The sequence below is a fragment of the Taeniopygia guttata genome, chromosome 5 (genome assembly GCF_048771995.1).
Source record: "Taeniopygia guttata chromosome 5, bTaeGut7.mat, whole genome shotgun sequence".
Lineage (NCBI taxonomy): Eukaryota > Metazoa > Chordata > Aves > Passeriformes > Estrildidae > Taeniopygia > Taeniopygia guttata.
Window position 1 is genome coordinate 52,895,889 of NC_133030.1, and position 12,016 is coordinate 52,907,904.

The 12,016-nt window shown below is 47.2% G+C and overlaps 1 protein-coding gene across 1 annotated transcript in view; it reads left to right on the forward strand.

Moving 5' to 3' along the window:
• Positions 1-517: 517 nt before the first annotated feature.
• EVL (Enah/Vasp-like) overlaps positions 518-12,016 on the forward strand; it is a 140,615-nt gene continuing 129,116 nt past the window's right edge. The window contains exon 1 of the mRNA XM_072930405.1: positions 518-783. Within this exon, the coding sequence (XP_072786506.1) occupies positions 779-783 (5 nt within the window). The 5' untranslated portion in view covers positions 518-778. The remainder of the gene's footprint in view (positions 784-12,016) is intronic.

A 12,016-nucleotide genomic window follows, 5' to 3' on the forward strand; every position in this document is an offset into this window, starting at 1 on the left:
TGGGGAGGAGAGCGGGGTGGGAGAAACACAGGACTTGGAGGCAGCCCAGGGTTGGGAGGCATGTGTGGAGAAATGACGAGGTTGAAAGCTGGGCAAGAGCTCGCAGGGACACTCGTTGAGACAAGTGGGAAGGGCGAGGGAGCAGGAACACAGCTGCCCTCCGGCGTTAGCTGGAAATGCCATTTCTGCTCCTACTCGTACCCACAAAAGCACCGATTCTGTCCCCGCACAGGACAGCGCTGTGCAGAGGAGAGGTCTCCAACCTCGGCACTGCCCCGCAGCAGCCGGGCAAGCCCCCGGCACCCCGCGGCGGCACGGCCCGAGGAGCTCGGCGGAGCCCGGAGCCGCGGCCGCTCCGCGCCCCACCTGCGCCGGGCGGGGACCCGGGCAGGGCCGGGCAGGGCCGGGGCAGGGCCGGGCGGGGACCCGGGCAGGGCCGGGCAGGGCCGGGGCTCCCCCCGGCAGCCGCGGCGGGGGCGGCGCGGAGCGGGGCGGGGCGGGAGGGGCGGCGCGGCCCCGCCGCGCGTGGGAGCGGAGCGGGGCGGGCGGCGGCGGCGGCGGCGCTGCTTTGTCCTGCCCACACACACAGACACAGGCAGCGCAGCCGGGCGGGACCGGCAACATGGCCGGGCCGGCGGAGGGGCTGCCCGGCGCCGCGCTGCCCGGCTAGCGCCCAGGGGCCCGGCGCCGCCGCCGGAGCCCCCCCGCGTCCCGCCGCCGCCACCGCCCGGTCCCGGCCGCAGTCCGGCCCCGGCCGCCGCCGCGCCCCGCCGGGAAGATGAGGTGAGTGCGGGCGGGGATGCGCCGAGCGCCGCGGGCAGCGCGGCCGCGGAGCTCCAGCCGGACGGGTGGGGGACCGCTGGTCCCCGCGGCGGTGTCACGCCGTGGGGGTGGGGATTTCCTGTGCCGCTGGAAGGCGGAGGAGAGGTTAAGCAATGCGGCGCTTCCTAGTCCTTCACCGGATGGATAGGAGGAGTGGGTGGTGACGCTTTTGGCGTGTTTGACTGTCAGTGCCTAAGTCCATCTGACAGATTATCTGGCGGTTACAAAAGGCTGTAAGCGCCTGTGAAACTGCCGCGGTGTGCGGTGCCCTAATGCCGGGATGTGCCCGGTGCTGCCGGGCCGTGCAGCCGGGATGTGCCCGCCGCGGCCGTGCCCTAATGCCGGGATGTGCCGGCGCTGCCGTGCCCTAATGCCGGGATGTGCCCGGTGCTGCCGGGATGTGCCCGCCGCTGCCGTGCCCTAATGCCGGGATGTGCCGGTGCTGCCGGGCCCTAATGCCGGGAGGTGCCCGCCGCTGCCGTGCCCTAATGCCGGGATGTGCCCGGTTCTGCCGTGCCCTAATGCCGGGATGTGCCGGTGCTGCGCTGCCCTGCAGCCGGGATGTGCCGGTGCTGCGCTGCCCTGCAGCCGGGATGTGCCCGGTGCTGCCGGGCCGGGCAGCCGCGATCGGCCCGCTGCTGCCGTGTCCTTCAGCCAGGGATCTGCCCGCTGCTGCCGGATCGTGCAGCCGGGATCGGCCCGGAGGTGCCGGGCCCTGCTGCTGCTGGGATCTGCCCGGTGATGCCGGGCCCCGCAGCCGGGATCCGCCCGGTAGAGCCGGGCTGTGCAGCCCGGGGGGGCGGCGAGGAGAGCGGGGTGCGAGGAAGGGAACGAGGAGTTCAGCGGAGGAGCGGAGGTCGGGTATTGCTCAAGAGCATCCAGCATGGGCCGTGCCGGCTCCGCCTGTCCCCCTCTCCCAGGCAGCGGGTGCTACTGCTCGGAGCTGTCCCGAGGTCAATTTGGCAGGTGTGAACACGAAGGGCAAAAAACCCCACCAACCTAATTTCATGGTGGAAGGATGGAGGGGAAACGTTATTTGGCTTGGTTTATACTCGTCCAAACCTCTCTCTTCCCTCATTTATGCGAGTTCGCTTGGGCTGTCAGTATCTCGGAGCAGCCCAGCCCCTGATTTGTCTTTAATACTAGTGAATTTTTCCACTTAATAATTATCTTTAGCAAAATAAAATTGCTTTGGGAAACCTTCAAAATGGAAAGAATAGTTTGAAGCCAGATATCTTTCTGTGGTGCCCGATTCCTGAATTGCAGGGTTGGCATTGCTCCTGGGAAGTGCAGTGGGAGTCCAGAAAAGCCTTTGCCTACATTTACAGTTACATTTAGTCTGGCACTATCATGTGTGTTGAAGACTTGGAGCTGCATCGATTTTTTTAGCCGTTAACATTAACATTAATTTTTCTCACTTGATTAAAATTACATTCTTGGGGAGGGCCAAAAGCACACAGACCTGCTGTGTCATGTATCTGGTGGTCATGTGTCTCTGGTGTCCGTGCAAAAGGTGTGTCTGCATCAGTCTCACCTGGTCTGACCAGAATTCGAGTCAGAGACCTCTGGGGAGAAGTCATCAAGCACAACAGATGGTAGGGAAGTGTTCCCTTGCTCCCTCCTGCTCACTTGGCAGCCCAGCTGGGAGAACTCCGGCCCCATGCAGAAGGGTTGCTAGAGCTCTTTTCAGAGGAAGAAGGAAAGTTGGCTTACTGACTCATGAGCCCATCTTTCAGCCCAAGGAGGCATCATGGGCAGATTGGAAGGCTGCAGTGATGCTGGGTTTCTCACATTGATGATGTTCTCCTCCACATGAACTTCCTCAGTTGGTGGTTGCACTTTGTTGGAAGAGGGCAGAGGGGCGAGAATCCCACCAAGACAGACCGTGAATTAGAATATCATAATGTACCCAAAGTGATCCCCACCAGGAGAGCTTGGGCACTCTCAGGGTGTTTTGGAAGGAAAAAGTAGCTTAACTGCAGGAGAGGCTCCAGAACGTGCCCATATCCTCACTTTTGACAGTGATGGAGGGGATGCTGTTCTAGGCTGCCCCAGGCTGCCTCTGCTCGAGGTGAGGCAGCCAGAGCTGGTCTGTGTGTGCTGCTGGGCGTGTCCTTGTGCAGCTGCCCTTTCCTGCTTTCCCCACGCCACACTTGGCACCTGCAGGTACATCACACTAAAAATAGTCTTTTGTTATAAATATTACTTTCATGCTTAATGTATACTATTATTTTATTGGGTTTTTTTAAAATGGATTCCTGTTTTTAAATGCTTCCATTACAGGTTTTTTTCCTTTGCATATACAGACATTACTGAATAGATTGTGCTTGTCAGTAAATCACCTAAAACCTTTTCCAATAACAATTCTTGTTTAATAAATACGGGCTGTATAATTCCAAAATACCCTGGCAGGCCATATAATCATTTAATAAAAACCTCCTTGAAACATTTGCTTAGCCATGTGTGTTTTATTTATACCACTTTTTGTGGTGGATAGATTACAGTGCTATTCTTTGCACTATTGCATTTATGTGATGGTTTCAATTTTTTGATAATTCTTTATGTCTTCACTTCAAAGGTATGAAGTGTGTGAATAGTAGGTGTACCAGACACCTTAGGAATAAAACAGATTATAATTGATGTTCTGCCTCAAAAATGGATTAGGGTCCCTGTGTGGAAAATGTTAAAGTGCAGAGGTGTTATTTTTTTTTAGTACACAAAAATACTGCTTTAGTACAAGAAATGTAGTGGTTATTTCACAGCAAATATTAATTTATTCTTAGAAGTAACAAAATTAGCTCATGTTTGGGAAAATGTCTATGAATATCACTGTAGGTGAAAATAAAATTTTTACATTCTGTCAACAGAGGCGTAACCTATAATTTCTTAGTCATACCTCTAGTTTATAAGGCATCTGTGTTTCAGTGGTCCCTATTCTTAAAAACAAAAAACAGACATAGCACTTTTTGTGTATCCCTGAAAAAAATCCATCTCTCTTTTTGCCATGGCTGTAGTGAGTGTACATTTGCTCTCTGTGCTGTGCTCCTGAGGCAGTGATGGGGGAGGAGGGGGAAGCTTCCCAATTTAAACATTTAGTTTTTTTCCAAACAAAACATACAGTTAATATCTGGAGATGGAACCAGCCTCTAAACAGGATTATTCAGATTAGAACTATACCTCCTTACTTTTTTGTGGTATAACATGCTTTCATCCAAGCCAAAGTAATGAGTTCAGCACAGAAATTATGGGGGGAAACAGTGTCCCTGGGCACCTTAGAGTTCAGCTAAAGTCAGCCTTTTTGATCTGATATATGGCTATCAACTGGAAATCTGAAAAAGACGTTGTATTTAGCTCTAATTTAAATGGATGGAGCAATATGTTGAGAAAAAGAGGACTGAATATTTATAGTATAAATCTGTTTTAATAATGGAAAGGTATATAAAGTGTACTTCTAAACCCTTTTGTTTTCAGACATAAGCAAGCAACGTCTGTACATTTATACCAATAAACACAATGTACTGAGCATTTCCGTGTCCTCCCCATTTTCTATTCATTAAGCAGTTTATGAGATAACTCAAGTCTTGCCAGTTCTTTCAGTTTGCATGGAGGGTAACTGGAGTTGCATGTATGCAGTGTCATTTTCTAACTTTTCTCTCTTTACTGTTTCTTTCTATTTGCATCTGTAAAAAACAAGAGAGAATGTGATGTTTTTATTTATAATATCATCAAATTTGGGCTTACCAACCTCACTGGACCAGTGGACTTTGTAGCTCAGTGTTTCCAGTAGAAAAGCAGGAGCACAGCCTGAAATGGATAATAAAATCAAGTTGGCTATAAAATATAATCTAACCTTGTCACTTAGCAATTGATTTCTGATCTGGAGCAATATGCCTGTAACCTAACTAATCTTTGTTTAATTCAAAGGCTCTGTCCTGCCATGTTCTGACTCCTGCTGCGTGCTGTGGCATTGTGGTGTGTGTGGCTGTGTATGCCTGGGGTCAGCTGGGAGCTGCCAGACCACCCTCCCCAGCCCTGCCTTTGGATAATTTTAGGTTTGCAGCCTTTCAAGCTGAGCTTGTGCCTCGCAGTTCTGCCAGCATCTCTTGAAAGGAAAGCTCCCAGCCCTTTGCCTGTCATGGTTGGGGCAGCAGAATCCCAAGTGTGAGTACTGTGCTGCTGATAGAAAATTGCTTTTGTTAGCTCATCCTTGATCTATAGAGGGCTAGGTAAGCTCTAGCTGCAGATAAATTCGTTGTCAGGAGATTTTTGACCTCCACTGAAGGTGGTGCCACGGTGGCTGTGGCCATGTAAAGGCAGCAGTGGTGTTCCATTGGCAATGCTGGCTTCCCATCAGCGTTCCCTCACTGTCAGGCCATGGAACAGGCAGGCCAGCTGTGCCTCTTTCATGCTGTTATTCTGCATACTTTCAACTTTTTTCCCCCACTCTTTAAAATAAAGCTTAGATCCTGGACATCTTTTTGTGCATTTCCTTTTTTTTTTTTTTTCCTTTGGTATTTTGTCTTGTATTTTGTAGTGGTATGACTGAAGCTGAAGATAATCTTTCAAATGTACACAGATCTGTTTAACTCAGTGTTGTGGGTTTGTGTGGTGTGCCCCTTCTGTCTGTTTCTGGGTCTCTCAGACCATATTAAACATCAGGTACACTGATATAGAACAGCTCCATTAAAGTGTGTCACAATTAAAGGTGTCTGCATAGTCTGTCTGCACATGGCTGGCTACTTCTTTGGGCAGTACTTCTCTCTTTTGAAGTATTTTACTTTAAATATTTGTGTTTCTTGTAAGAAATCATAAAAATCTTTCCAAAGTGCAAACACAATTCACTTTCAAATCATTTCCTGTATCTTGTAAGTTTCATGATTTCTTTCCTTTTTCTTATTATGTTGTAGCTTCGCTCAGTTCTGAGCACTGTGTGAGGAGCAGTATGGAACCTTTTTCGAAAATATTTCTAAAACTGCTGCCAAAATGAAATTAATTGTAACTATTTTTTAATCTTAATAATTGCAGAATTGAAATAAAATAAGTTGAACGAGCTGCAGGTTTTCTTTTTTTGAGAAGGTCATTATAAATATTTCAGGTTTTTTTGTGGAATCAGAACCATAGTATTATCTCATCCACTCTTTATTTGCATTTAAGAAAATCTCATCTCTGATGTTTTGGTATTGTCTTTCACTGCAGTAGGTAAGCAGCAAAGACTGCCCCCGCTGTACATTGGTATTGCCCTCATATTTTTTTTGTTTTGTTCATAGTCATCATTTGGCAGAACTCAGGGGACCCACAGTTCTTCCCCTCCTTTTTCTTTTTCTCAGCCCTCTGGCCTGGACTCAGTTTCTCAGGAGCAGGGAGGAGAGGTGGAGGAACTGTGCCACTGTTCCTTTGTCTGGGCTTGTTCACCCTCAGGCAGATTTCATCTGCAGTCACCTACCCAAGACTTCCATTTCATCTGCTTTTTGATCTGATGTGGTGTAATGAGGGGAAAGGACCGAAAACCACCATCAGCACACCCGTAAAGCCCTGTCCCTGTCCCAGTGCAGCCCTGGGAGAAGACACCAGACCTCCAGCCAGGGTGCAAGCCATGGCAGCACACAGCCTTGCCTGGGTTAATCTGCTTTCTTCCTATTAGCCCACGGGAGCTTTGCAGTGTCCCCTGTAGCTGGGCTGCTGGGGACATCTCTGCCCTGTGCTGTAGGAACCTCATGGTTCCCGTGACAGCTCCGGGTTCATGGCTGTGCCTGCACATCACCCAGTAATGCTCAAAGTGTGTTTCAGTCCAGGTTGTGACCCTGTGAAACTGAAAAGAGTTTAATTATTTTTCCCTCCATTTCTGGTGTATTTAGCACTGCAGAATGCTTCTTCCTGTGTGATTTTGTACTTCTGCATTGGGCAAATGCTTGGAATATTATTGGCAGTCTTTCCAAACTATTCATCGTTTGAGAGTTGTAGGAGCATTAAGGATATGTGTCTTTATTAGTCAGAGGAGAGAATGGGCAAGTCCTTACCAAATATTTGAGCCTGGAAACTTTCACATTTCTGGCTATCCAGAGTGCCATTCTGTAATACAACAACAACCAGTGAAGCATTACATTTCTCTGGGTATTTCATAGTCCTAAAGTTGTAACATGTGGCCGCCAGAAACTTTTGACTTTCCTTCTTGATGCAGGCATTCAAGCATTACATTTGTTTCAAGTTCAGTGTTAGCTTATATATTTCTCCTGAGTTCCCATTCTTGTTCCCCTCAGCTGTGCTGATTTAGCCACTTGTGGTTTGGTAGGATGAGCTGGGTCATGAAGTTTTACATAGAAAGACAGAAAAAAAGAAAATTCACGTTCCATGTGCAAAGGGTGTATATATAAGATAGGTTGTGGTAGTGTTCCTTGACACCAGAAATGCTCAAGAAACCATTTCTTCAGGGAATGCTATTACTACAAATTAAAATAATTATTTTACTGAGATGCTGCTCCTGTTCTTCCTCTTAGGCTCTGCAGACCCTTCCACTGCAAGCTCCCTATGCTTTGAGGTACAAACTGTGTAGCCTAGCTGTCGGTATGGATGAGTATTTTCTAACTGCTAACCATGTTCCCTGTCCAAAAAAAGTAATTTTCACCTGAGTTGATGATGGAGGTGTTTCTACCTGCCCTGAGTTATATATACTGTTTATCAGGAATTAAACACCTTTCTAAATCACTGAACCTCCCTCCCTGACTGTGGACTTTCATGGGATCACCCTCACAGTCAGCACTGGGGCTGGACCTGTCTTGTAGAATCACAGAATGGTTTGGGTTGGAAAGGACTTTAAAAATCACACCAACAGGTCACTGTCTTTCCTGTTCTGGGGACCCCAGAGCTGGGTGCAGCACTGCAGGTGGGGTCTCATCAGAATGAAGAAAGAGGCAGAATCACCTCCCTCTACCTGCTGGCCAACCCTTTCTTGATGCAGCGTAGGATTCAATTGGCTTTCTGGGCTGTGAGCACACATTGCTGGCTCATGTCTTTGTGCTGGTTTGCTCTGTGGAAGCTCCTCACCATTGAGTTCGATCTCATTTAGGTGAGCAGTTCATTTCCCAGGCAGTAGGTGTCATTCCTGCAACTTGAGATCTCACAGTTGTATTTCTGTCTTTCTTCGGCTTCGTGTAGGTGTCAGGATGGATAGACATCTTTTTCTGTGAAAAGAGAGTAAAATAGAAAATTAAAAAAAAAAAAAAAAAAGCAAGCTGTGTAGTACTGTGATTCTTGCTGTGCCACGGGTGCAGGCACAGGGAAATGCTCCAGCAGTTTGTGTTTCTGCAGCAAGGCTGGTCAGACCCAGTCCTTGTTGTGGGGGTGAGCTCCATGGTGCAGGCATGCTGTACCTCCTGGGCTGGTCTGCAGCTGCTAAATCTCTTAGCCTTTTTGGCATCATTGCTTTATCTGCTGGAGGATGAAAATTCTTACCTGAGAGGGAATTAGGATGTTAAGTAGCTGGGTCTCAGTCTAGCACTGGATTTAAGGCTTAAGTTTGGTCCTGTTGAAGTCCTTGCTTTGCTGGATTGAAGTCTCCTGTTCAAAAAGTGATTCTGAGGATGACAACCATCTTTGTAGTAAATGTTAAGCATTACAGCAAAGTTCATTATGTATTGCCATCCATTCATTCCTTCTTCCCCTTTCTTCTTTTCCCATTCCCATCATTCGCTGCTTCTTAGCATGTGTGTAACTTCCTTCCTTTATCCCTTGCCAGTAAGCCACTCCCCCAGTAATGAGGAGATCTAGAAAATCCAGTGAAATGGCATTAACAAGAAGCAGGGCCGTGGCCACCATAATCCCTTTAATTGCATGCTGAATGCTTTTCTTTCCAGAGCTGTGCACATTTTGGGAGCTGGCTGCAGCGATGTTCCGAGCGTGTGTGTCTGCATGCAACAGGAACAGCTAAACACACCCAGGGCTGCTGAATGCTCATGATGAAAGGATAGCTTAAATAACTAAATTCAAGTCCAAAAGCTGCAGTTGGATATGTCTGTTACATGTCTGCTGGATGAGTAGGAATATGTCTTCAGCACTGAACAGACTATCACTGCTCAATTCATGGTTCATGGTCCAGAGGACATCAAAAGAGAGATCAAAAATTGTCTACAAAAATTTTAAAAATCGGAAAAAAGTTTAAAATCATCCCCATATGCACATATTTCATGCAGTTTGTATGTGTGTACCTATCTCTGTAAGCTCCTTACTGTTCTTATTACCCACTTAAAATACTTTTGATACTAAAATTAATTTATTACATGGCTCTGTCTGTTTTGTCTGTCATTCTAGCTCCCACCTGCCAAACAGTAGTGAGATTTGAGATAATCTGTGAATTTCTTTTTGAAAAGTATTTTTAATTTAAAATGAGAGGAGTACTGGACAAGTATATTTTGACAAAATGAGGTAGCTTTAATATTATGACTTCATCATGAGTTAGTGTTGAGTGCTGCAACCCATTTGCATGCTATCTTTCTTTTCATTAACTAAATACATCACCTAGGTGAATATAAGTCTGTTTTTGATCCCACAGCTGTTGAAAAGTACGGGTTGTATCATACAAATAAAGCAGCCTTCTCAGGCAATAAATTTCTTTGACTATTTAGTAAGTAGAAGAGAGAAGAATGAACTTACATGTTCATTTTACCTGTATGCTTAATAAAATGTCCTTTATCTGTCCCTGTTTGTTGTCTTGCTTGTCTGGTAATAAGAGCCATCTTTGAGTAGGTGAGACAAGGAGTTACATCTCTTCATCACACTTTGGCAGGTGCAGTATTGCCCATTAGAGGTGCTGCTTTGTCAGCTGTCACCAAAGTGATCCACAGCTCCCAACACCAGCTCAGATTCCGCTGGTAGCCCAGTGTTGTGATGGATCCTCCCACAGCCTGCCTGGCTGCCTCTTGGCTTTGTGTTTATTTGTTTTCATTGGTGCTGAACTGTCAGACTTTAGCTCACAGCACACAGAACCACACACAGCTGTCTCCAAGGCTGCTGGGCTGAGGGGTGATGCCCAGGGATGTCTGGTTCATCCCACACCCAGGAGCAGTCCAGAGGCACTTGCCTGTACCTGCAGGTCAGCCCGGAGCCATCAGCCTCCATCCTTGGGGGTTCCAGCTGCTCACATCTAACGCTGGAGGCAGGACAAAGCTGGCTGATGCTACGGCATTCAGGCCTTAATCTTGAAAGGACTTGTGCACATTCCTGACCTTATTACTGGGAGCAGCATCCTTGGTGCTTGTGACCCTAATGGCTGTTTGCTGAGACCACTGACCGTGATAAATGTAAGTGTGCGTGCAAGTATCGAAGGGGTTGGGGTCTGATGGAGCAGTGAAGGATCTCTTCTTCATTTGAGGGCAGAACTCAGCAGGGGAAATTTGTAGTTTTTAGGAGGGGAAACAAAAGTTTTTCCTGTCCTCTCTATGGAAGTCCTCACCTTTAACATATACAAATAGGAATATAAGGATCTTTTTTAAAATGTCCCCCCCCACCTCCAGTGAACAATTATTATCTGAAAACCTGTCAGTAAGTTAAAAACAACTCCAGCCCTTGGGGGAGTGGAGGAGGTGGGCAGGTGGTACAAGGAGCAGGTTTGTTGGGAAGGAGTGTGGAGGGCTGGGGCTGCCAGAGCCATCCCAGTGAGGCAGGTGAGGTGGGTCCTTCCCTTTCAGGGGTTCACAAGCAAAAATGGAAATAAGAAGGGAACAGAAAGATGGTCAGTGTGTTTAGTGTAGCTGAAGAGAGTGTGTGTCCTACTGGGGGGTCCCTCAGGGCTTGTTGTATTGATCCCAGGGAATCCCTCCTCATTTTATATTCCTCAAGATGTGACCCAAGGGTGAGCTGCAAGGGTCTGCTTGTCTCTTCTGTCCTGGCTTGCTAAATAAAGATAGTGCTGGAACTGCATGACTGCAAGTCTTTGCAGGAGCTCAAAAAACCTGAGCCAGCATACTATTTTAAAATTTCATGGTATTAAATATGAGAGTGTTACAGAAATAGCAGAGGGGACACTGAGCCAGCAAGCCAAGGAATGTGGAAACAAGTTTGTAAGAGCAATAAAGGCACACAAGGACATTCTCAAGCTATGAAGTGTGTTCAGAGGTGTTCGGGGTGAATGCCTTGTGTGTGCATTTAGATGTTACTGCTGTCCTGAGTACTGGTGCAGGTCTGCTTTAGTCAGTTCTCCCAGTTTCCAGCTGGCTCAGTCTCCTGAATCAGTTCCCCAGGGAGTTGTGTAAATGTCTGTAGCACCAGAGGGAGTGGCAGAGAAGGCTGTGATGCCCCACAGCGCTGCAGGACAGCCCAAGGGGAAATGATGCTCCATGTCTGACCCTCCTCGCAGTGCTGATTTCATCCTTGCAGGAGCTCACATTTAGATTGCTGCATGGTCTGATTAACCCAGTGGTTTGGTAACAACTTCCATGCTAAATTGCTAAAAGAGTAGTCCTTTTTCCTCACCCAGGAATGCTTTCTATGGTCTCCAGTCTTTGATCTCTTTGCCACTTTGGTCAGTCTGTCACTGCAACCTTAGTTGCACTCTGATGCCAGCTGTCATCTGTTGTTGCTATCAAGGTCTCCTCATCATCCTTTTGCTTCAGAGATTTGGACACCTTTTGTGACCCTTCAAAGATGATAATCCTGAGTGGACACTGGAAAACAAACAACACAGCTGAAGGTTCCCTGGAAAAATATATAAAGGTATGCCTGTGTATTAAAGGTTAAGCTTGACCTTGCTAGAGCCCTTGTCTTTTATTTGAATGCAGTAGGATTATAATCTAATATCAATTTCCCTCTCTGATTCCCCAACACCCATCTCAGTATGATAGGCCTGAACTGCAGTTCACTTTCACAGATGGTACCTGCATCACAGAAAATATTAGATGACTGATGCCCTAAATACGACAGAGTGCATTTGTCTACACATCTGTGTAGACAGAAAAATCTTTTTAATGGTAAAAAGCATAGTCACATAAGAGGAATGTGAAGGGAGTTTGCTAGAAGACTCAGTGGTGACTTTTTAAGTGTTGGAGCAGGGTAAGCAAAATGAGAAGACCTTGAAACTGTGAATAAACATGGCAACTCAATTTAACATGTCTGCCTGAAGAAGCAGGCTTTTATGTTTTTTTGTTATTTTATTACAAACAAGAACTTTGATAACTGCTGTGTTTTCCCAACAGTAAAAAACACG